This window comes from Ricinus communis, chromosome 6 (assembly GCF_019578655.1).
Source record: "Ricinus communis isolate WT05 ecotype wild-type chromosome 6, ASM1957865v1, whole genome shotgun sequence".
NCBI classification, from domain to species: Eukaryota; Viridiplantae; Streptophyta; class Magnoliopsida; order Malpighiales; family Euphorbiaceae; genus Ricinus; species Ricinus communis.
The window spans coordinates 18,322,134-18,347,335 of NC_063261.1; the positions used below are offsets into that span (position 1 = coordinate 18,322,134).

At 35.9% G+C, this 25,202-nt stretch overlaps 3 protein-coding genes across 8 annotated transcripts; 2 read left to right on the top strand and 1 right to left on the bottom strand.

Moving 5' to 3' along the window:
* Positions 1-1,145: 1,145 nt before the first annotated feature.
* LOC8279220 (L-type lectin-domain containing receptor kinase IX.1) lies at positions 1,146-4,157 on the bottom strand. 2 transcript variants are annotated; one of them, XM_025157190.2, is made up of 3 exons: positions 3,288-4,156; positions 1,938-3,176; positions 1,146-1,485 (listed from the first exon to the last, which is right to left on the bottom strand). In XM_025157190.2, the coding sequence occupies exons 1-3, from the start codon at positions 3,934-3,936 to the stop codon at positions 1,442-1,444; spliced, it is 1,932 nt and encodes a 643-aa protein (XP_025012958.2). In that variant the 5' UTR covers positions 3,937-4,156; the 3' UTR covers positions 1,146-1,441. The 2 variants fall into 2 exon arrangements, with proteins under 2 accessions (XP_025012958.2, XP_048231356.1); XM_048375399.1 differs by having other exon boundaries at positions 1,938-4,157.
* Positions 4,158-13,543: 9,386 nt separating this feature from the next.
* Positions 13,544-17,907, top strand: LOC8279216. The gene is made up of 5 exons (XM_015718703.3): positions 13,544-13,743; positions 14,083-14,109; positions 14,591-14,713; positions 15,411-15,666; positions 16,570-17,907. The coding sequence occupies exons 1-5, from the start codon at positions 13,685-13,687 to the stop codon at positions 17,542-17,544; spliced, it is 1,440 nt and encodes a 479-aa protein (XP_015574189.2). The 5' UTR covers positions 13,544-13,684; the 3' UTR covers positions 17,545-17,907.
* A 462-nt stretch (positions 17,908-18,369) lies between these two features.
* LOC8279214 lies at positions 18,370-23,492 on the top strand. 5 transcript variants are annotated; one of them, XM_048375885.1, is made up of 7 exons: positions 18,370-18,460; positions 18,602-18,678; positions 18,943-18,969; positions 19,086-19,205; positions 19,512-19,758; positions 20,361-20,450; positions 20,869-23,492. In XM_048375885.1, exons 1-7 carry the CDS (start codon positions 18,389-18,391, stop codon positions 23,224-23,226), a joined length of 2,991 nt encoding a protein of 996 aa, XP_048231842.1. In that variant the 5' UTR covers positions 18,370-18,388; the 3' UTR covers positions 23,227-23,492. The 5 variants fall into 5 exon arrangements, with proteins under 5 accessions (XP_048231842.1, XP_015574179.2, XP_048231843.1 ...); XM_015718693.2 differs by having other exon boundaries at positions 18,443-18,460; positions 18,550-18,678; XM_048375886.1 differs by lacking the exon at positions 18,370-18,460 and having other exon boundaries at positions 18,550-18,969; positions 19,072-19,205.
* Positions 23,493-25,202: the final 1,710 nt, after the last annotated feature.

Here is a 25,202-nt window from a genome sequence, read left to right on the forward strand (position 1 = left end):
ATTAAAAAAATAAAAATATATGTAAACCGATGAATTTATAATTCACATGTGATGAATTTACACCTTATAATTGATAAACCTGTAAGAAATATTCAATGATCTTAATATTTATAACTATATCTAATAGTAAATTTTTAATACATATACACCGTACTACGAATGAATCTATAGTATATGTTTACTGAATTTATAATTTATCAAATATATATATATGTGACAATGAAAATTCAATTTCATATAAAGAATAAATATGATATTTTATAAAAATATAAAATTTCCTTAAAATCATTTAAAAAAACTATTCATAAAAATGTTAAAATAAATAAATAATTGCAAGAAAAATTAAATCTTTTATTTTTTTATCAATATTTATGATAACTAAATTTTTTATTACAAGAGTTAAATAAATACAAAAACTCAATCATTAATGTAATATTTTTAGAAAAATTAATTTAATTTAATTAGAAGAACTAAATAAATAAAAAACTCAACCACTAATATAATCTTTTGCTTAAGAAATTTAAAATATTTTTAATATCTCTTAATACTGAAAAATAACATAAAAAAATATAATTTTAATTAGAGATATTACAAATAAAATAAAACAACAAAAAGATTATATCCAGAATACATATATTTTATATACTTAGAACTTGGTTGGATAATACTGCATAGATAAAAAAAATAAAATATCTAGATAAAAGTAAAAAAAAACACATACGTGTCATCTATAGAATTCATGCATTTTGGATACAACTACATAATGCATTATATCCCTAGGTCAAGAGTATAATTAGCCAGTCAAAATTTAGTCAATTGACCTTTTGACATAAGTTTAAAGGCAAATCGACACCTTGTCTCTCTTATTTATTTATTTATTTATTAAGAGTAGCTTTAGATAAAGCAAGTGTTAACCCAAGTAATTAGCACTTTACTTACTAAATTAAAGAAAGAGAAAAAAGTTTCTTTCTTTAGCCATGGTGGTATTACAGTATGAGCAAGTTTGTATGGAGATTTAAGCCAAGGAATAAACCCCAGGAGATTTCTAAAGAAATTGCAACATGGGTTTAATGGGTCCTCTCTTTCAAGATTGCAGTCGAATGCCTTCATGTTCTTGCAATGCATGGTATCGATCATGTACTTGATTATGCTATACATAATGAGTAAGTTCTTAATCTTGTATCAAAAGGGTTCTATAATCGGCTTGCTTTTCTTAATAATTCTTTTTTGATTGATGATTTTTCTTCCAAGTGATAGAAATCATCACTCTAAATTACCAGTTCTATGATTGATTCTGTCATGATGGCTTGACGTAGTTGACTTTCTAATTGCTGATATGTCCTGTATTTTTGTCCTAGTTAGTAATTACCACTTCTTTATACTTTTCCTTTTGTTTTTGTTGTTCTGGGTTACTGTATCTTGATTCTCATTCTTGCATGTTCTATTTGTGTTGGCCTATCCTTTGTGAGCCTCTCTTCCCTGCATCTGCATGCATATTTGTGCATTAAGTACTGTCTATATATTATGGTTCAAGGATTGAAGTACTAAGAACGGTCAGTGATTTCAGTAGAAAATAGAACTAGAAAAGAGTAAGTAACGATATTTTTAACTATATCTTCATTGATTATCATTGACATACTTAACAGATGTTGCTTCCATTCAAGCAATCGAGATTAACACAAAGTCAGACACCCAGAAGCTTATCATTTATTGGGTCTACTTTTCCTTGATTTTGTTTATTGAACATTCGTTCATGAAGCTACTTCAGTGGTAAATTTTTTACTAGCTATTCTTCATTTCACAATGCATGTACCTCAGTTTTGGTGGCAATGTCAATATTTCAGGCCATGCGATAATGAAATTCACATAAAATAAAGATTGAATAAAATGCTTAATAATTAACAAAATAAAACTAAGAAGCTCTTCAGTTTACCGACCAGTGGTATATACAGTGGAAAGTAAAGGTTCTGTTGAAGAAGAGGAAGGCACGTCATACTTTGGAACAGGCATCTTTGCAGGAAGATTTGGCAATGCAGCTTCGAAGTTGAGAACCTGTAATGCTTGCCTTATTGATGGCCTAAGACTGTAATCTGGATGAGCACACCATAATCCAACTATCAACAAACATTCCATCTCTTCTACATTGAAATCCATGCTCAATCTCCTATCAACTACATCAAGAATCCTCCCATTTCCGTATGATTCCCAAGCCCAAGACACCAATGAAATCTGTGCCTCTACGTCCCTTGATTCCATTGATCTTCTCCCACATGCTATTTCCAGTGCCACAACACCAAAGCTGAAGACATCTGAACCTTTACTAGCTTTTCCTGTGCTAATATATTCTGGTGCCATGTAACCAAACGTCCCAGCCAACCCAGTCTTTAGTCCTGTCTCATTAGTATCCATGAGCCTTGCCAAGCCAAAGTCTCCAAGCTTGGTGTTGAAGTTTGAATCCAGCATCACATTGCTCGATTTAATATCTCTATGCACTACACATTGTTCCCATTCTTCATGAAGATACAACAATGCTGAAGCTAACCCCAGGGCTATATTACGCCTCACTGCCCAAGAAAGCATATTTTCTCCTCTAAAGAGATGCGAATCGAGACTTCCATTAGGCATGAGCTCGTAGATAAGAAGTAGCTCACCCTTTTCATGGCACCAACCTACAAGTTGTACAAGATTTTTATGCCTTAACTTACTAATGATTTTCACCTCAGACATATACTCCTTTCTTCCTTGTTTAGACCCTTTAGTTACCCTTTTCACTGCAACACTTAAATCTGACAAGTATCCTCTGTATACTCCTCCAAATCCTCCTTCCCCAAGTTTCCCTTCTTCAGAGAAATTATTCGTGGCTTGAACCAATTCTTTATAAGAGAACCTCTTAGGCCCAGTTCCTTGCTGGAATTCATGATCCATAGAATCATCTGTTGCTGCATCATCATCATCGTCATCATCATCTTTTTTGCCTTTATTTCTTCTCCCATAAAAGACTAGGACTGAGAACAATCCACCAACCACAGCAAGTCCACCAATCACACAACCAACTATCAAACCGATGTTATTTCCTCCTCCGCCGCCAGTACCAACGTCTGGCTTTGTTGAAATTTCTGTGGAGTTGAATTCCCACGAAAGAATATTATGTATCTCTGTACGAAAACCAGTTGAAGCTGAAAATCCAACAGTGACAAATTCAGGCAAAACTTTTGACAGATCAATTTCATAGGAGAGGCTAGAATTCCCGTTAAAAACAGGATTATCAGCATAAGTCAAGAACATACTCAAATTTCTTGTCTGAGAATTATATGTGACCCAAGCATTAGCCTTTGATCCATTTTTAATACTTCTACTCCATGTGATGTTAGCAACTGACTTAATCGAGTTGACAATAATTCCAACGTGATTATCGCTTGGATCCCATTCATTCTGGTAAGTATCAAATTCAACAGCTACTACTGCTTTTCCTGTTGTATTAAAATCAGAACAATTGCTAATTAGTGCAAGGCAGCCTCCCCAAGCATGATCAGGAACTTGAGAGCCACTAGGCTCCAGGAAGAAGGTAATCCCATCGCCGCCAAAAGGCGGTTCAAGCATCGATATGTTAAAGGAAAAATGAGTAACAAAATCTGCAACTTTGCCGGTTGCATTATCCCAAAGATGCATCTCTTGGGAATATACAGCTCGGCCAACGCTGTCGATAAGGTTACTACTATCAGCAGTGTTTCTAGTGAGTGATAAGATTCCATTAGGTAAAAAGCCGACTTCTTCAGATCTGTTCAAGTTTTGAGGGTTTGAGAAATCAGGGTAATTGAAAGATATTGCCGACAGTAAAGGAAGATGTACAAATAAGATGGACAAGAAAAATATGAATAAGAAACGGCAGTAACATTGGCGATGAAGATCATCACAGATTATTATTCTGATGGACATATTGAAAAATGTGACCAGGGAGAAAGAAAATATTTAGTTCAGTTCAGAAAACTGTAAAACAATCATATAAATATACATCCATACTACTTCCTTTCTTGTGAAGAAAAACACAGTCTAATTTTGAATTTTCGAAGTCCTGTGAAAGGGAAAGACTTCATCAGCACCAGAGACCAAACCAGTCTAGAAAGAAAGTACGTAGAACGTGTCAGAGCCGGCCTACGAGTTTGACATCTTCTAAACAAAGTTTCTGGTACATTTCAATGACTAACAACAGCCATTTCTGCTATATTTTAAGAACAGGATGGATCAGGTGATAGTTTTATATATGGGGTTTGGTCAATGGCTCACCTGTTCAACAATAATTTTATATATTATTCGATTAAGATTTTTAACATTTTTAAACTGCTTTTTGAATTTTGAATTTTTCTCTTTCATAATGATATAAAAAGATTATTATATCTGAATAACGTTACCATTCATATGCCAAGACTAAATTAAAAGGTTCTTTATATTTCTTCAATTTTGTTATTTGTAAGAGATGCATTTTATACAAATTTATATATTTTTATAAATATATGATAATCACTATTTTTAATAAAAAATCTTATCAATATTTATTAGATATTGAAAATGCATATTAATAAATAAAAATATCCAAATATTATATCATGTAGGTGGGATGATTTTGAGATAATAAGTGAGATTTGAATCAGACGGCCACTAATAAACAAATTTGACTTTTCATTGTTACAAAATAATATTACTAATTAAAACTCATGGCCCATTTTCTTTTTTCTATCAAACTTATACAGTTTTTTAAAATGCGAAGGAGAGTGGAATAAATATATTTACTAATAGGGCTTATGCCCTATTAGCTTTTTAGTTAGTTGAGTTAATTTGGTTATTTATTAATTTAATTTAATTATAAATAATATTAATAATTTATTAAGTTTAATTTTTAATTAAAATTTTTAATTATTAAATATAATTGGAGAAGGAGGACAATTAAATAAATTAATAGGATTTTATTATTTCATTAATTAATTGAGTTAATTTGATCGTATTTTAATTTAATTTAATTGAAGGTAATATTATTAATTCAATAAATACAAGTAGAAAAAGATAAAAAGAAATTGAAAGAGAGATACAAAAGAAAAAAAGACGGCAGAAAAGTAAGGAGAGATGAAAAGAGAAAAAATAGTATAGAGATGAAAATAAAGAAATAAAGGGAGAAAAGTGATCTATAATAGGTTAACAGTAAGACACAAAAATCGTCCCTAAATTCAACAAAATTGGCGTGAATTAAAAATTTAAAAATTTGTCAAGTTTAAAAAATGAGTGTGAAATGGATAAAATCAGAAGATTACAAAATTTAAAAATCCATCACTAAAGTCAAAAAGAAAAGTGAGCGGCAAACAGAAAAAGTGCAGAAAATTAAAAAAAAAATTGAAAATTCGTCGCTAAATCTATGTTAAATCCATCGCTAAATCTCTTTTAACGACAATTATAAAATGTCGCTATTAGTTAAAAAAATCAAGTGGTCAAATTTCCAAATTTAGTATCAATTTGACGCATTAATTCCATTGTTGAATGTTATCACCATTTCATTTTTAACCTGTCTCTAAATTTCAGTTTTTTTTTTTGTTTTTTACTTTTTCTGTTGGTTGTCAGTTATCTGTCACTAAAGGCATAAAATTTTATAGTGAAAATAATATGAAGGATCTCAATGCCACTAATTTAAAGGAGACAAAAAAAATTAAAAGTTTAAAAACTAATGAATTTTGATCTTCTCAGGTCATTTACAAGTTCAAATTTCACAAGTTCTTGCAATAGAAATTTGTCAGTTAATTAATTTACCAATTTCTTTTCTCTAAAATTATTTTCTCCTGATTTTTCTCATGCTTTATTTTTCAGGTTCTCTTTGAGATATTTTTCCTGAGATTTGGAAGTTTTCCACAAGGTTGTATGTTTTCTTTGAATTGTACTATAATTTTTCTATCTGCATATGCAAGGTTTCTGTTGAAGCACCAAATCATACCACAATGGCAAAGCTCAGAAGGCAAAGACCGGCCGTAAGGACTGACGGTCTTTGATCATCACAGGCCTAGCTAGGAAAGAAGGAGCAACACCTCTCCCCTAAGGGAAAAGGCTACTTCTACCTCTCCCTAACAGGAAATTAATGTTGGAATTGAACAAATTAGCAATAGGACCGTTACACTCATTTTGTATATAACAGAATGCATATTCATCTTGTAACTTAGAATCCAGAAACAATACAATTACACATCATTGATCAATAAACATCCCAGGCTTTCATATTCAAATCTTTCCACATGGTATCAGAGTAGGATTAATTCTGTCATCACCTACCCAAGTAAGATCAGAAAAACTTCAATTTCTCATCATGTCTCACAACGACCTCACAAAACTCACAAACATTGAGTTAAGAGGCAATCAGAACTACTTCGAATGGTCAAGGGCTGTGTACATCGGCCTTAGTGGCCGGAAGAAGCGAGGGTTCATAACAGGAACCCTAAACAGGCCAGAAGTAAAGAATCCAGACCAACCAACGAAGGAAGAACTGGAGGCCATCGAAGAATGGCAGGCCAGTGAGCATTTGGTCATGTCCTTGCTAACAAACACGATGGAGCCTCAAATTGCCAGATTGTGTATGCTTCTGGCATCATCACAGGCAGTATGGACAAAAATAAAAAATCTATACGGCCAAGAACAGAATTTCGCACACATTTTTAATCTGAAACAAGAACTAGCCCATATTAAACAAGGGACTAAGTCCAGCTCTATCTATACGACCGAGGTATTGACTCGGTAGGAGGAACTCTAGAGTTACCTCCCACCTACTGTCGACCCCGAAGAAGTGAGGAAGAGGGCAGAGCAAGATTTAGTTTACACGTACCTAGGTGGTCTCGACTCCACCTATGAAGCTCTCCGGCCATCGCCCTCATACAGCAAGAGGAAACGAGATGGGTCACCATGGGAACGACGACACAGGGCCAGGACACAGAAGGGAGAGCCTTCGCTTTGCACTCACGCGAAACGACTCGAGGCAGGGGGATGCCTACCCACGTCGAGCGGTGTGACCACTGCAAAAAGCAGGGTCACATAACCGATCGGTGTTGGCATCTCCATCCTTACCTCAGGCCGAATCACAGCAGAGGCGAGCGAGGGAGACAAGGCAACAAGCGGGACAGAGAAGAGAGAAAGGGAGAAAGGTTTGGTGGCATAGGAGTAAACATGTCGAACCCCAAAAATTTCGACATGTTTACTGGATCAGATGTAGCTAGCGGGTCGGATCTCTTTAATTCCACCCGACCCGACACAGCTGTATTCGATTGACCCGAATGCAGCAATCTGGACCAGCCCAGCCAGAGGTCATGGGCTCACCTTGCCTCACTCCCCAATAGTAGCTGGGCTCACTTAGCCTCACTCCCCCAATGGGCCAACCACACCAATAGCGGCTCTGGGCCAACCCGGATCCGGCCCACCAACCCGACCAGAAATTAATTAAACCAACAATTCCCAAATTTCACAAATAATTTCTCAGCTCCAGTCTCTTCTACAGTCTCAGAATTCCCGGGGGTCAGGTTTGGTATCTCAACACGCTACAAATAAATACTCTACTTGGATTATTGATTCCGGTGCAACGGATCACATGACCTGGGATCCGACAAAATTACATAATTTTGTCCCGACAAATTCCCAACATGTGATCGTTGCTAATGGAAATCGAGCTGAAATCTCTGATTTTGGCTCATCTAAGTTTTTTAATAAAACAGTACCAAATATTCTTTTTCTGCCTACTTTTAAATCTAATTTATTATTTGTTGGTCAAATAACCAAAACTTTAAATTGCAATGTTATTTTCTCACTATCTACTGTAATCTTTCAGGACAGACTCACCGGAAAGACGATTGGTGAAGGATACCTTCAAAATGGCCTTTACTATCTCACCACTCCTAGTCAGTGTCTGACCACGACCAATTCCTTTAACCAAGGCTTGTTGATGCATAGGCGGTTTGGGCATCCGTCAGACAAAATTTTGAATCAAATTTTCCATCTTCAAATAGATTCAAGCTGTTGTGATGTTTGCAAATTTTCAAAGCATACTAGATTACCTTTTCCATCATCGTCTACCAAATCAAAAAAATTATTTGATTTAATCCACTCTGATGTTTGGGGACCCGCTCCCATTACCTCCTATAATCATTTCCGCTATTTTGTCACTTTTATTGATGATTACTCACGACTTACTTGGGTTTATTTACTAAAAGGCAAAAATGAGATTTTTACATATTTTCTCAACTTTTTTACCTTTATTAAAAATCAGTACAATGCTAAAATTAAAATTTTTCGCTCCGATAATGGTACTGAATATGTCAATAAGAACTTTTCTAAATTCTTTTCTCAAAACAGTATTTTGCACCAAACTACCTGCATTTATATCCCGAACAAAATGGGGTTTCAGAAAGGAAAAATAGACATCTTCTTGAGGTTACTCGTACTCTCATTTTTCAAAACAATATTCCTCACATATTTTGGTCGGATGCCCTCCTTACCGCCGCTTATCTCATCAACCGGCTCCCCAGCTTTGTTCTTAACAATCTCAGCCCTCTAGAGCTTCTCAAACAAAGAAAAATCGACCTCAGTCATATTCGAATATTTGGTTGCACTGGCTTTGTTCATATCAGACGTCATCATAAGTTGGACAAAAGTTGTGTCAAAACCATCTTCCTAGGATACTCCTCAGAAAAGAGAGGCTACAAATGTTACGATCCTACCACTTACAAATCCTACATTTTTCGAGATGTGACATTTCACGAAACCACCCCTTACTTTCCTTGTGATCCCATTCCTCCCACAGCTCCCTCAACAGATCTTTTTCCCTCTAACTCTTCCTTTTTTTACAACATTCTTCAGGATACTTCTTTCGCTCATGAGCGCCCCTTTGTGCCTATCACTGGCCCTAGCCCTAGCCTTTCAGGGGGAATGCCTTCCATTCCTGTGGCAATTTCTTCAAGGGGAGATCCTGAGTTACCAACAAAAGAACTTGCCCTACGGAATGAGTCACCAACAGAAGAACTCGCCCTGTGAAGATCTACTAGACCAACCAGACCTCCTGCTCGGCTAAAGGACTATGTGTCCAACTCGGTATCGTACCCTATTCATCACTTTATTAGTTATGACTCTGTATCATCCTCATACAAGACCTATTTAAATACTCTCACATCACACACTGAGCTTACCTCTTTCTATGATGCCAACACCGATCCTAATTGGTGTAAGGCTATGAAAGAAGAGCTCCAGGCTCTTGAAAAAAATGAAACTTGGGATCTTGTTACCCTACCATCAAATAAAAAATCAGTTGGCTGTAAATGGGTATATAAGATCAAATACAAGCATGATGGTACCAGTGAAAGGTACAAAGCCTGGCTAATAGCAAAGGGTTTTACCCAAACTTATGGTGTAGATTACCAGGAGACCTTTGCCCCAGTAGCTAAAATGAGCACAGTCTGTATTTTATTGTCTGTTGCTACTAACTCAGGGTGGAACTTATTTCAGATGGATGTCAAGAATGCATTTCTTCAAGGGTCTCTAGCCGAAGAGGTATATATGAAACTTCCACCAGGCCATACATTAGCCTCTGAGCCTTCCCTGGTATGTAAATTAAAAAAGGCAATCTACAGGCTGAAACAATCACCGAGAGCATGGTATGCCAAGCAGTTTCTCTTAAAAATTAATTTTAGCAAGTGTACCTCTGACTCTTCTATGTTTGTTAAACACACTCACACTCACACCATAATTATTTTAGTATATGTGGATGATATTATTATTACAGGAAATAGTAATAAGGAGATTGAGGAAGTAAAACAAGCTCTAAAGAAGGAATTTAATATCAAGGATCTCGGTCAACTAACTTACTTTCTCGGAATAGAAATAGCCAAATCTCATAAAGGACTATTCCTATCTCAAAGAAAGTATGTCCTAGATCTTCTGCAAGAAACAGAAAAAATAGGAGCCAAGCCTGTAGATACTCCAATGGAAACGAAAAACCGTCTCAATCTAGAGGATGGCGACCCTTTAAGTGACATAGGCCACTACCAGCGGTTGGTAGGAAAATTGATCTACCTAACTGTCACCAGGCCTGATATTAGCTATGCCGTAAGCATGATTAGCCAATTTATGCATGCTCCCCGTACTTCCCACCTGGATGCGGTCGACAGAATCTTAAGATATCTCAAGGGTACTCCAGGCCAAGGTATTTTGATGAAGAATAATAATAATGCTAACACCGTTGCTGGTTTCTCCGATGCAGATTGGGCAGGCAGTTGCGACAGAAAATCAACCTCTGGGTTCTGTGTCTTTGTAGGAGGAAATCTGGTAACGTGGAAAAGCAAAAAGCAATCGATGTGATAAGATCTAGTCTTTGAAGCTAAGTACCAAGCCATGGCATCAACAGCTAGCGAGCTTATTTGGATTAAGCAAGTGCTCACTGACATGGGAGTAAAGTGCAAGGATCCAATGGAGATGTACTGTGACAACCAAGCAGCCAGACACATAGCATCAAACCCAGTCTTTCACGAAAGGACTAAACATATTGAAGTTGACTGCCACTTCATAAGAGAAAAAGTCCAATCAGGAGAAATCACAACCCCGTTTGTCAGAAGCCACGAACAACTGGCAGACGTCTTCACCAAGGCCCTAGACAAAGAAAGCCACCAAAGACTTCTAAGCAAGATGGGTTCTGTCAATTTATTCGCACCCACCTTGAGGGGGAATGTTGAAGCACAAAATCATACCACAATGGCAAAGCTCAGCAGGCAAAGACCGGCCGTAAGGACTGACAATCTTTGACTGATGGTCATTGGCCTCAGACATCTAGATCATCACAGGCCTAGCTAGGAAAGAAGGAGCAACACCTCTCCCCTAAGGGAAAAGGCTGTTTCTACCTCTCCCTAACAGGAAATTAACGTTGGAATTGAACAAATTAGCAATAGGACCGTTACACTCATTTTGTATATAACAGAATGCATATTCATCTTGTAACTTAGAATCCAGAAATAATATAATTACACATCATTGATCAATAAACATCTGAGGCTTTCATATTCAAATCTTTCCACAGTTCCCTCCTGGCTTTACTTCAAGTTAACCATTGTTTGCTGCTTGGTTATACCTCATTTCGGTGGTTCTCTTTACGGGTATGAACACCTTGTTCTTCCATGCCTGTCTTTGAACCTACACGTTGTCCACAACTGGTTCATCAAGCTGAAGGAGTTCTTGAACCAAGATATTCTTCTAGTTGAGGCAAAGAAAGGAGCAAAAGAAACTGGACCTGATACTTCTGAGAATTTCATTCCTTTCGGTTCTTTGACAGATTTCAAGGTATGTTTCTCATACCAGCAAGGTGCCATGTAATCCTGCATGAATCGTAATAACGATTAATTATGACAGAGAAACTGCCCAGCAAAATTTCAAGACAGAGCCAATAAATTATTCAATCCAAGAAAACCATAGCAATTTGGCTCTAAATGTTAATACTTAGTTTGAGCCATGTACATGTACAATGAACATATACCTGCTTGCACTGTTTCATCTTCCCTGCTATAATATCCATATGAACTTCTTATCTCCTCTCTTTTCCCATGATTGTGAAGGTTTACACTAATTTTTTTCCCTTCTGAACTTTCTTGCAACTACATTATTCATCCTAATGTCTATGCTACCATACTTGCAGGTTAGACAAAAAAAACCTGACCTTGCTTTGCCAGTTGGGAACAGAACATGTACATCTGAGGATATCAAAGATATGATGAATAAGATAATAGCAAGTGTAACTCTGGAAAATCAAGAAATGGTTACTGCAGCTATAGCAGGTAGGTATAATCCTGAAAAATTAACAACAATTAAATAATTTCCACAAGATATGGATTGGTTCTGTATCTCAAGAAACACCACAGGTTTGATAGGCTTTATTTCACATTTTGAAGGAAAGCAACATCTGGATGGTTGTGGGAAGATGAAAGCCAAGGAGCAGACATTGACCCCTGTTTCACCTGCAACTAGTGCACCTCCTGACTCTAGTTGTGATATTCCTGACAAACCACTTTCTAACAGCACACAAACAAGATGGAGCTGTACTCTATGGGTAACAGTCAGAGGTAAATTAGATCTCATTTCACATTTTCAGGGAAGGCGGCATGAGGATGCTGTAGAGAAGCTGTAGAGAAGCTGAAAGTCAAGGTTGAGACATCAAAAAGCAGATACCTGCAGTGGAAACATATGCTTATACAGAAAACAAAGAAATGGCAACTACAGCAGTAGCACAAGCAGGTATCAATCTTCCTGACAAACCACATAGCGGCAATGTCCAAATGCCCTGGACCTGTGGTATATGTCGGGTAACAGTGACAGCTGAGGCAAGCCTTATTCAGCATCTTCAAGGAAGGCGACACAAGATTCATGTGAGAAGCTGAAAGCCCTCGTACTAGAATCAAAAAGTGATGCTTCCCAGTGGTGGTGTAGCATTTGTAATATCAGATGTAGTGAGCGAAACATGTTAGATCATCTTAGTGGGAGCAAGCACTTGGCTAGGACTATAAAACTCAGTGGTGTTGGTGGCAGTAAGCAAGCTTGACTTGTTTCAATTTACAGCAAGAATGTTTATTTGTGTGGGTAAAGGTGGCCAAGGATTAGTGGAATTCTTCTACAGAATATGACAGATTACCTATAATTTGGCTCTTGAGTTATTTCTTTTTATCCTAGACTATTACATTAGTTAATTCCATGTCAGGAGCAGTTGTATCAGTCGACTGAAATATTACAACTATAGCATTTCATCATTAAACTCTAAGCTGAAGATTTTGCAGCTCAATTCCTAGTCTCTCCAAGCATTGTAATGAAGTCTGTTCTATTTGTTATGCAGTAGATTAGAGTAATGTCAGGATTAGTTGCACGATCTTGGGTACAGTGAATTGATTTTTATGTATGGCAAGTACCAAACGAAAAATGCTAAGACATTTCACTATTTTTATCCTAATTTTTGCCTACCTGGTATATAATACTTTTATAGAGCTGCTTTTCACTTCAAAACATCAAAAGACAATTTAATAAATATATTATATATTATATTAGATGAATAAGAGTTGAAACAAATACTAACGGATCGTGTAACATTATCCGTGCATGTACACATGGAAAATTGTACACGGCAATTATAGTTATCCAACAATGGTTTCTCCTCATTCATTGGGTATTTAGTTTTAATGGGAAAATGTAAAGCTTACTTTTCTTGGAAAAGTGATGTCACTTGACTATCCACCAAAAGAAAAAGTAAGAGCTGATTCAAGAGAGTCCAAGCTTACTCTATTTACAAAAAGTATCTTTGCAGACTCGAGCGAGTATTTATTTCGCGTTTCGGGTTCACGTGTCGCTAAACTAGGGCGAGTGTTCTTTAAATGTAAACAAGCGAGTATGGATTCCAGAACATAATTTAGTGGTAAATTCGACATTTCAGGAATCGAGATAGTGACTGCCTCGCTTTATTCGGAACTGCTTTCAAGTTTCCAACTTTTTGTTTTTTCATTTTACTACATAGTATTAAAATAACACAGTATTAAAAAGAAATGTTCTTTATTGCTTGGGAATGTTGGTCTTCAGCTTGAGCTGTTTTCTAATGGAAATTTAGCCCAAGAAATCCTCTTTGAGAGATTTCTAAAGAAACTGCAACATGGGTCTAATGGGTCTTCTCTTCAAGGTTGCAGTGGAGTGCTTTGATGTTCTTGCATGGTATGCTTTCCGAACCAAAAGTTTTAATCTTTCTGCTTGATGATGCTATTTCTGTGCAAGGTTCTAACTTCGTCTCAAAAGGGTTATGTAATTTTTGCTTTCTTTTTCTTTAAATCTTCTTTTGGTTAGTTGTTTTCTTAATTCTTGAAGTGATAAAAATCCTCAGTTTACCTGCTTCCATGATCAATTATGACTTGAAGTTGACTTTGTAATGACTGATTTGTCCTCTATTGTTTTTGTTTCAGTTAGCACATAATTTTATTTCTGTGTTTTTGCTTTCTGTTTTTGTTGTTGTGGGTGAGTGGGTTACCTCCTCATTCTTTCTGTTCTGTTTTGCAGGCCTCTCTTTGCATTGGGCTATCCTTTGTAAGTACATAACTTCTCTCAATGTGTAGCATTTATGACATTATAATTATAGAATCTGTGCTTACTATTTGCTTTCTTCTTTTTTTGTTCCTCTGTGATTGTGCTCACTATATAGGTTTGTTTTGTAAAGTTAAGTTTCTTCCGTCAGGGGAGCCTTTTTGCTGCCTAGATTTTCTATTTAATTTTCCTACATTCATTATTTACTGAAGTTCAATTGTGCAATAAATGCATGGTAGACAACCTTCATCATGGAATCCTCATTTTCTGCCACTTTTTTCTTTTCCATTTATCTTTTGATTTATGCTACATGCATTATTGTACTAATGATAAATTATGTGCAGAAATTTCTAGACATAATTTACAAAAAAATGATTAAAGAACTATTGGTTAGTGGTTTCTTCAAAAACTAAAACTATAGTAGAAAAAGTGTTTGTATATTTGACTGTTGTTGACATTGATGATTAAATATTATACTTAACAGATATGCTTCTGTTCAAGCAATTGAGAGTAATTCAAAGTCGGACACCCGGAAGCTGATCACTTATTGGGTCTGCTTTTCCTTGCTTTTGCTGCTTGAACATGCTTTGGCCAAGCAACTAAACTGGTAATTGTGCTATCAATTCTGCATCTTATAGTTTATGTTTTTTTAAGCTCTGTTTAGGTGGACATGTTAATAACCAACTTGAACTTATTCCTTACAAAATTGGTTTAATTTAATTGTGGTATGGGAGGCAAGGCAGGATGATTGTCTCAGGGTGTCTAATTTCAACTTCTCTCCATTTTCTTGTCAACCTGACATTGCCTATTGTTTCACCTATATATATCTTGTATATAGTATTTATATATTGCAGAAAATGGATTTTAAAGCAAACAGAGGCCTACAAGTACAATAGGACAAAATATCTTCCATGTTTTTCCATTACATAATTAATATCGAGTTTGTTAAATTGAGCAAACATGCACAGAAGATGCTTTATTATACTTGACATTATTATAGGTTTTGTAAAAATCTATCAAGACAATGTGAAAAACCACAAAATGATATCGAGAATTATGCTTTATTATACTTGATATTATTATAAATTTAAATTTTCTTCTGTGTCTTCCACAGTCTTCAACAAGCTCATCATTAGGAATTTAGGTTTTGTTGGGTCTTATCCTGAGATTTGGGTAGTCATATGTGTTTATGTCCAATCATTCTGTTTTGTATTGCACATGAGGCTTATTTTCCTTTTTCTCTATTTGCCAATCAGGTATATGTTTGAATTTATTTCTATTTCTTTTTCATCTGCATATGCAAGGTTGTCCTATTGGCTTTACATTAAGCTAACAATTGTCGGCTGCTTGGTTGTACCTCGTTTTGATGGATCCTTTTATGTCTATAAACACATTGTTCATCCATACCTTTCTATGGATCCACACGTTGTCCTCAACTGGTTCATCAAGCTGAAGCAATTCTTGAACCAAGATAACCTTCTAGTCGAGGTGAAGAGTGAATCAAAAGAAACTGCACCTGATGCTTTGGTGAATCTTGCTGGTTCTTTTACAGCTTTCAAGGTACGATCCCCATACAAGCAAGTGCAAAATAGGTTCTCTCAATCAGAATATAGTGAAGAAAATTGTTGAATACATATTAGAGATTTGTGGGATCATTTTCTTTTAAATTAGTTAGCATCACAAGCAAAATTGTCAGTTGACATAATTCTGCACTAAAATCTTTAGCTCCTGAGCGGGGTAATAACAATAGAAAGCTGAGGAGAATGGTTGGAGAAAATTTTACACATAATCTTTTATATTTCTTTGTGCCTCCATTTACATAATGCATGGAGTAAAGTTATTGTGCATGGAGCAGTTGCGGATTTTGTGTGATATTATCTGAGGAGAATGGTTGAAATGTGTATAATTGTGAATAGCATACCTTTATTTATCAAAAACATAATGGACTGGTCCTCACTAAGCTCCTTTTCTTTCCCCATGATTTTGCTAAATCTGGCCAAAGCCGACTAAAGTTGCAAAGGGAAAATTGTGTCAATAATAGAGAACACCGAAGTGGTCTCAAACAAATTTCTGGAGTTTGCTATCTTCACCTTGCATGTGTCTTTAAAACTTATCAACTGTTTCAGCATTTTTAAGGAAAAGTGAATCCTTTAGGAATCTTGTATTAATAAGGAGAAGTGTATTAATAATGAAGAAATTGCTCGATCTCCTTTTAAAAATTATCAAGATGGAGCAAATAAATTATTCACTCCAAGTTGTCATATGATGATGACACAGTTGGCAATGCAAACAGGTACTTGCTTGCACTAGCTCACCATTTTCAACTTCTTCTTTCCTCTCTAGTCCATAGTTTTGAAACTTCAGACTCATTTTGTTTTCTCATAATAATACATGCGTTCTAACTTTTTTTTTTCTTCTGTGGAACTTTTTATTTTGTCTTAATGATGTTTATCATACTTGCAGGGAAGACAAATAGAACCTGACTTTGGTCTGTCAAGAAACAGACCATCTGTGGAGATCAAAGAAATGACATATGCAACAATATCAGGTAGAGATTTCGACATACTACCTTCTAAGAAAGTTCAAAAGGAATGGACTTGTGCTGTCTGTCAGATCACAACTACAAGTGAGACAGACCTCATTTTACATCTTCAAGGAAGGCAACATGAGAATGCTTGTGAGAAGCTGAATTCTAAGAACCAGGCATCCAATGCCAAGACTCCTGCTTCAGCGAAAACAAATGTACTTCTGGATAGTAAAGAAATGGGAATCTCAACCATAGCAGGTAGTGATACTCCTGACAAACAACATCTGAAGGGTGTCCAAAAGATGTTGATTTGTTCTGTATGTCAAGAAACAGCCACAAGTGTGACAGACTTTATTTCTCATCTTCGAGGAAACCGGCATGTGGATGCTTGTGGAAAGCCGAAAGCCAAGGAACAGACATTGAAAAGCAATGTCTCCCTTTCTTCCGCATCAACTAATTCACCTTCTGATCCTGGTTGCAATCTTCCTAACATACTGCAATCTAATAGCACTCAATCACCATGGACTTGTGCTATTTGTGAAGTAATAACCACAAGGAAGATGGACCTCATTTCGCATTTTCAGGGAAAGCGGCATGAGGATGCTCTAGATAAGCTGAAAGTCAAGATTGAGACATCAAGAAGAAATATTTTCCCTGCTACAATGGAAACATCTGCTCCTCCAGAGAACAAAGGAATGGCAGGTAGCAATCATCCTGATGAACTACATGGTAAGAATTTTCAACAGCCTTGGACTTGTGGTATTTGTGAGGTAACAGTCCAAGGCGAGGCAACCATTCTTTCACATCTTCAAGGAAGGCGACATGTGAATGCTTGTGAGAAGCTGAAAACCCCAGTACAGACACCGAAAAGGGCTATTTCCCCTGTTTCAATTGGAAATCAATCTAATTAATGGGAAGAGGCCGAGAAGTATATATCAGGCAATGTGTCTTCACCAAAAAGACTTGCAAGGAGAGGAAAGAAGAATGGTAAGCAAGAGGACATAAAGAGCAGAATTATTGAAATTAGAAATTCTCTCTGGTGGTGTACCCTTTGTGATATAAGCTGTAATAGTGAGGGAGACATGGAGTGTCACCTTAACGGTAGCAAGCACTTGGCTAGAACTCAAGAACTTGATGGTGTTGGAGGCAGTTGGGAGGCTTGAGTTTGTTTCATTTTACAGGACTGTATGTATACATATATGGATATGGATTTGTGGGATTCTTCTAAAGAGTTTGACTAATTATATAAATCCATATCAAGTGTAATTTAATAAGTTGCTGAACAATGGGATGCGGCGACCGTTAATTAAACAAGAAATTATTAAATGAGAAAAGGTAAATATCAATTGATTTAATATTGATGTTATAGAGGTGTCAGCCTATCATAAATGTTTCATTCATTATTTTTTTAAAGATTTCTTGACATTTTTATAGAAAAAAATGAAATATAAATTAGTAAAAGATTCACAAATTTATAAATTAGTAAAAGGATGTGGCTGGAAAGAGGATAACATATTGCTATTGTGTTGAACTATTAAGAGACCAACCAAAGAAAACAGAAACCCTCTGATACTTAAAAGGAAACATGTTACATTCAAAACTTCTGAAATTTTGAGAGTGTCTTTGGAAGAAAATTAACTTGAGGGATCAGTACGACTTTTTTCTAAAACATTAGGCGCATAATTGGACTTTTTCCCTGTATATATATTTATAGACAGATGATTGTAAATTCAATGTCCGTACACAGGGTTTCTTATGATAGGAGGAATTCCCTCTGGAATCTGTAGCTTTGCGAGTATACTTAAGCGCGTGTGGGTTGATGGACAAGTTCGTCTTTTTCAATAATTCAGCCACTTTTCTTCTTTTTATATAGTATACAGAAGACTTGATTAATTATTACATTGTACTGTTGGTAGGGTAGTTTTGACCGGATTTTAATGGAGATTTAAGAAGAGAAATCTTTTTCAGGGAGATTGGAACTCCAACATGGGATTAGTGGATCTTTTCTTCAATCTTGCATTGGAATGCTTTGATGTTCTTGCGTGGTATTAACTTAATCTTTTAGCCTGCTCTAGAATGTAACTTTTTCTCTTTAGTAGATGATTCCATAATCCAATTTTTTTTTTAAATTTTTTCTCCTTCTTTTTAATCATTTCCATTACTTAAGTGATAACGTATGAGTTTATTTTCTTTGTAATTAATGACAGGCAATCAGTTCACTCGTATGTATATTCTTTTGTCTCTTCTATATCTTTTACCCTTTTTGTTTGAGAGTTCCTTGAGCTAATTTGATCTGTTCTTACTTGCAGGCCTCTGCTTGCTTTGGGCTATCCCTTGTAAGTTTCTTTTTATATATATGTGTGTCTCTGTTCTTTTTCTTTCTCTTTTCTTGTTATTATTTAACAAGCAACATACTATGCATTCATGATTCTCATCAGCTAAATGTTAACAGACGTGCTTCCATTCAAGCCATTGAGACTAATTCGATGTCAGATATTCAGAAGCTGATCACTTATTGGGTCTCCCTTTCTTTAATTTTGATACTTGAAGAACTTTTGAAGCTACTTGAGTGGTAATGTTGGTATTTCCTTTTCTTCTGTTTACTGTTTATGGAGCCCTTTGGTGGCCAAGTTAATGATCAGTTTTCCTGAATTTGTTCAGTATATTAATAGCCCCTCGCTTTGTGTCTATATTATGTACAGAACAATGGGAAAGAAAAAAGAAAGCGAAAATGTGTTTCTTTTTTTCATAATATCAAGGGAAAGCCTCAGAAATTTAGTGTGATGCTCCTTTGCTATCATTGTTTCCATTTTACCAAGGGAAAGTGAATTTCTTTGTAATTTAATCTCTAATTAATGTTCATATTTACTTGTGTCAGGTTACCCTTCTGGCATATTATTAGGCTAGTACTTGTCGGTTGCTTGGTTACTCCTTATTTTGATGGTTCTTTCTATGTCTATAAACACATAATTCTTCCATGTCTCTCTATGGACCCCCAAGTTGTCATCAACATGTTCATCAAACTGAAGGAATCATTTCTCAAGAAATGTTATCTTCTAATTGTGGTTGAGAGAGATGTAAAAGAATATGGACCTGAAGCTATGGAGAATCTCGTTGTTCTCAAGGTATCTGTGAGGCAGAATTTTGTTAAGAACATTGTTCAATAAATACTGGAAATTTATAGGACCATTTTAGTTTAAACTATATAGCTATAACATTTTGTATTCACATAAAATTCATTACTTGGTACTGAACTCTTGTTATGACATGATGATATTCAATTTAATAGTTACATGGTGCTTCTTCAGATATATATATATATTTATTTATTTATTTATTTCGTGTGCCTCCAGTTAAATAATGAAAAAACTGAACTTGTGTTGCAAAAGTGGAGTGTTAAAGTTCATTAATTTCAGTTGCATCTGTTCATGGTTCATTCATTATTGTTCTAGTAATATAAAAAGGCACTCAGACTCCTATCTGTTTGGAGAGGTAGGTTGTCATATTTGAAACTTGATAATTGCACAGTATTGATTGTTCATTATTTATGTTTACCGAGTAGCACATAACAAAAGGCTTATGAATTGATTCTTCATATCACAGAAGAGTGATTATGTCTGCATTGCTGTGGAATGTATAGTTCTCTATTTATTAGATTCTAATTGCTAATGAGATGACAACCCTCTGCACCTCGTACCCTTCTCACCCAACCCTTTACTAAATGCAGCCCAATTTTGAAGAACATAAATTTGCAAAGAAAGACATTAATGCTGAGGAGATGACAGAGAAGAAAGAAACAACAACCTCCAACAAGAAGGTATAATTTGTTAAACTGTATATCTGCTTAGATGTTTATTCAACAGTGCGATGCTTCTAAAGAAGTAAAGAACCATATTTTTTAGGACATCAAATAAAAAACAGGGAAATGATATACCTAAATAAGCCTTTGAGTATTCAGTAAAAGTGAGAGACGAGAGGAGGAATGTGGAAAATGGATGCGTGGCACAAATTGGACATTTCAAGCTCTCATATTATAAATTGATAGTTCTGAAAATTAGTTGTAAAATGTTGCTATGTATGCTGATTGAGCAATGTATAAAAAGGTGTTTATGTGCTTGTCATTGATTAGTTAAAATTTCATTATGTTGCATGTGCTTCCTCATCATTAATACAAACTTTCTTGCAACTGGGATTGTATCCTTAACTTCTTTTTTTTCTTTTCAATGCATTCTCAGGTTGGAAAAATAAAACATTATCTTGCTCCTGCAGTAGATAGAATATCTGCTGCTTTAGAGATCAAAGAACTGACAGCTGCGATGGGATCATGTCAAGATCTTCTTCCTGACATACCACCTTCTAGGAAAATCTCAAAGGAGTGGGTCTGTCCGATATGTCAGGTAACAACCACAAGTGAGGCAGACTGTATTTCCCATCTTCTAGGAAAGCGACATAAGGCTGCATCTGAGAAGTTGAAAGTCCAGAACCAGATGTTACAAACCGTAGGTTCAGCAGAAAGAGATGCACCTAAAGAAATGGCAAGTGCAATGGAAGTGGGCAGAGATCTTCCTGAACAACCACCTTCTAATAACATTCAGGAGTGGAACTGTCCTATATGCCAGGTAACAACCACCAGTCAGACAGTCTTTATTTCCCATCTTCATGGAGGCAAGCATGATGTTGCTTCCTGGAAGCTGAAAGCCAATGAACATTTGATGCAAAGTGAGAATTTGTGTGCTTCAATGAAAATGGGTGCCGCTAAAGTAATGGCAGCTGCAACGGTTGAGAGTGGAGATCTTCATGACAAATCACCTAGTAAGAACATTCAGCAGGATTGGAGCTGTCCTATAAGTCAGGTAACAAGTACAAGTGAGAGAGAATTTATTTCCTATCTTCATGGAAGGCAACAAGAGGCTGCTTGTGAGAAGCTAAAAGCCAAGAACCAAATGTTGCAGAACGGAAATTCCTCTGTTGTAGTACCTCAAGAAATGGCAACTGTAGTGGAAGCAGGTGGAAATCTACCATGCAAGACACCTAAGAACAGCCAGGAGTGGAACTGTCCTATATGTCAGGTTACAGTCACTGATGAGACAAGCTTTATTTCTCATCTTCAAGGAAGGCGACATGAGGCTGCTTCAAAGATGCTGAAACCCAAGAACCAGATTTTGAGAAATGAGAATTCCCTTGATCCACTGGAAACAGGTGCGCCTAATAAAGAGATGCCAGAAGCAGCAGTAGCAGGTGATCTTCCCACCAAATCACCTTGCACCGACATTAAGGAGAGCACCTATTCTATATGTCAAGTTACAGACGCAAATCAGACATTCTTTATATCCCATCTTCAAGGAAGCCAACATGAGGCTGCTTCCGATAAGCTGAAAGCTGAGGACTGGATGTTCCAAAGCAACAATTCCCTTGATTTAATGGAGACGGATGCACCTAAAGAAATGGCAACTGCAATGGAAGTGGGTGGAGATTTTCCATACAAGGAACCCAAGAGCATCCAGGAGTGGAACTGTCCTATATGTCAGGTTACAGTCACTAATAAGACAAACTTTATTTCTCATCTTCAAGGAAGGCGGCATGAGGCTGCTTCAAGGACGCTGAAAGCCAAGAATGAGATTTTAAAAAATGAGAATTCTCTTCATTCATTGGAAACAAGTGCACGTAATAAAGAAATGCCAGAAGCAGCAGTAGCAGGTGATCTTCTCACCAAAGCACCTACTAAAGATATCAAGGAGCAGGTTACTGATGCAAGTGAGACAATCTCTATTTCTCATCTTCAGGGAAGGCAAAATGAGGCTTCTTCCAATAACCTGAAAGCAAACTGGATGTTACAATTAGAAAGCAACAGTTCCCTTGATCTACTGGAACCAGGTACACCTAAAGAAACAGCACCTGTCTCGGAAGCTGGTAGTGATGTTTACGACATACCCCCTTCCATGGACATCCAAAAGGAATGGAGTTGCAGCGTAAGTCCGGTAGTGACCACAAGTGAGGTAGATCATATTTCTCATTCTCAAGGAAAGCAGCACGAGGATATGTGTGAGAGGCTGAAAGCCAAGAGCCAGACATCAAAAAGTAAGGTTTTCCCTCTTTCATTGACAACACACGTACCTTTGGAGAGCATGGAAATGACAACCCTACTAGTAGCAGATCAAGGAATTCCTGAAATGCCACATTCTAAGTTTATCCAGCAGGAGTGTACGTGTGCTATGTGTCCAGCAACAACATCAAGTGAGACAGATCTTGAGGATGCTAGTGAGAAGCTCAAAGCCCAGAAGCCGAAGACAACAATTGAGTTTTCTCCTCTTTCAGTGGCAAAGAAATGTAATGCACTTGAAGAGGAGCCAAAGAAACATACATCAGGTAATGTGTCTTCTCCTGAAACAACAAGAGATGAAGCAATGAAGCAAGGTAAGCTTGGGAACCCAACGAACAACAGATATATTGAGGTCAGAGATTCTGTGTGGCAGTGCACCATCTGTAACATAAAGTTCAATAACGAAGGAAACATAAAACCTCACTTAAATGGAAAAAAGCACTTGGCTAGGACTCGAGAGCAGAATGGGGTCAGTGGTAGCGGGCTGGTCTGAGTTAGTTGGCCTCATCACCATGGCAGGTGACTGTATATTGTTTAAGGTAAAGTTGGCCTTACAGTTTATGTGACCCTTCTACCAGAGTCGATCAATATACATAAACTTTGTCTCTGAATTGTTAGTCTTCTTCCTCCTTGGATCCATTTCTTGGTGTAGTTCAATTATAGTGTAATGCAGTTCTGTAATTGTGGTTCATTTGCAGTACATATGTGGTGTTTTACCTTTCCAACAAGATAATATTATAACAATTATTTTTCTTTTAATGTGTTCTGTATTTTTGTTTATATCACATTGAATTTATACAATTTCAATTTTAAAAAGTATATAATAAAAAAGAAATATGTATTATATTCATATGTTGAGTATATTTACTGAATATACAATTTTGCATATCCACATATTAAACTATGAATAACTGATTTTTAATAATTTTGTTTCATGAAATCCATTGATTGGTTTGAATTTTTTCTTTTTTTATAAATTTTAAATCTAAATTTCATCCGGTAAGGTCAAATCCCTTATTTTATTCTCATTCAAAGTGAGTTATTTAAACTAATTCTGTTGTTTGAACTAACTTTCAGGCTTCTATATATGCTTTTATTTTCCGATATTTAAATTAAATTATAAAATATTTCTATCTCATGGACCATGAAATTAGATATTTCTTTTTTTCTTAAAATGCTTATTTCTTTTTGTTTTTTAAAGGAAAAACACAGACACACATTTCTTTGAGTTTGATGGTTCCTTCTTGGCTAAAAAAGAAACCAATTGATAATTTCTTTTCCTTTTTCTAGATTATAATGTAATAATCAAATAAAAAAATAATATTATTTATAAAAATAATAAGTATGCCTAGACATCCTAACAGCTTCTGAATATTTGAGACGAAGAGCTTGTTCTTTCTCAAGGATTCGACACAATAAAGCAGAAATGTTTCCTTTCACCCTTCCCCATTGTCAATAAATTTCTAGTTCATTATGGATATATATAACAAGCATGGTTTTCTATTCAAATTAAAGAGAAGGTTATAGCTTTGATATTTCTGAAAAGTTTATAATCTTTAAGGAAAGTGAACTAGAAAAGCAACCCTTGAGAAAATACAGTTCTAGAATTGAAATAATTTACAAAGTCTTTTTGGCCATCCCATGATTATGGATCAATATGGTTCAAATATTGTGTAACATATGTTTCCTTTCTATATGTGTAAGGTGGATACTGGGCATATGTACCTTTTATGGTGAAGGCATGTCAAATGTATTGATGTTTCCATTGGAATCATAATCTTATGAGTGGGAGGAGAAATGCATATGGTCATTAATGGTGTGTCTTTACTCTTTGCTTTGATGTGGGGTTAAACCAAAATCAGTTTTAGACATGTTGATGTTTACTTCTTCTTCAATTGTTGTGTAAAGGCCTTTTAAGTTGACATTCCTTCAGTTTTTTCCTTTTTTTTTCCTTTTCTGAAGCCTGCTGATCAATTGCCCATGTCCTTGCTGATTCTTTGCCAGTTGCATGCCTTGGCAATGTGCATGAGAATTGTTGTTGATTAGATCCAATTCAAAAATTTTGCACTTTTGCTAGCAACTGAGAAGAATATATTCCAAATTATGGGGAAACCCTTTGAGAAACAAAAAGGTCATACGGATATTTGGTAAGCAAATTGGTTATGGAAACTGGAGAAGAGCCAAACTAAAATGTCAAAATCTTGATTCTTTCTTTGGCTATAAAAAGAGATGTCAAAACATAGTAATGGCATGTACTACAAAAACAAAGGAAAAAAAAGAACTATAGTAATGGCATGCTTCTCTTGATCAGCATGAACAAAAGTATCAAGAAGAGGGGTTTGACATGAAGAAAAGAGTCTTGTCTGATAGCCAAGGATGACTTGCCTGCTCCTAACCATTTTTGGGTTGTGATCCAATTTGCATTATCAATATAAACATAACCCTTGTGTAGGTTTACCAGGCAGTCAC

Bases quoted from the DNA above. Each gene is read 5' to 3' on its own strand.
- LOC8279220 (XM_048375399.1), bottom strand. From the start codon at position 3,936: ATGTCCATCAGAATAATAATCTGTGATGATCTTCATCGCCAATGTTAC. The intron at 1,486-1,937 runs GTCGGTAAACTG...ATATGCATGCAG, and splicing joins TTCCACTGTATATACCACTG to ATGCAGGGAAGAGAGGCTCA.
- LOC8279216 (XM_015718703.3), top strand. From the start codon at position 13,685: ATGGGTCTAATGGGTCTTCTCTTCAAGGTTGCAGTGGAGTGCTTTGAT. The intron at 13,744-14,082 runs GTATGCTTTCCG...TCTGTTTTGCAG, and splicing joins TGCTTTGATGTTCTTGCATG to GCCTCTCTTTGCATTGGGCT. The intron at 14,714-15,410 runs GTAATTGTGCTA...TGCATATGCAAG, and splicing joins TTGGCCAAGCAACTAAACTG to GTTGTCCTATTGGCTTTACA.
- LOC8279214 (XM_048375885.1), top strand. From the start codon at position 18,389: ATGATAGGAGGAATTCCCTCTGGAATCTGTAGCTTTGCGAGTATACTT. The intron at 18,679-18,942 runs GTATTAACTTAA...TCTTACTTGCAG, and splicing joins TGCTTTGATGTTCTTGCGTG to GCCTCTGCTTGCTTTGGGCT. The intron at 19,206-19,511 runs GTAATGTTGGTA...TACTTGTGTCAG, and splicing joins CTTTTGAAGCTACTTGAGTG to GTTACCCTTCTGGCATATTA.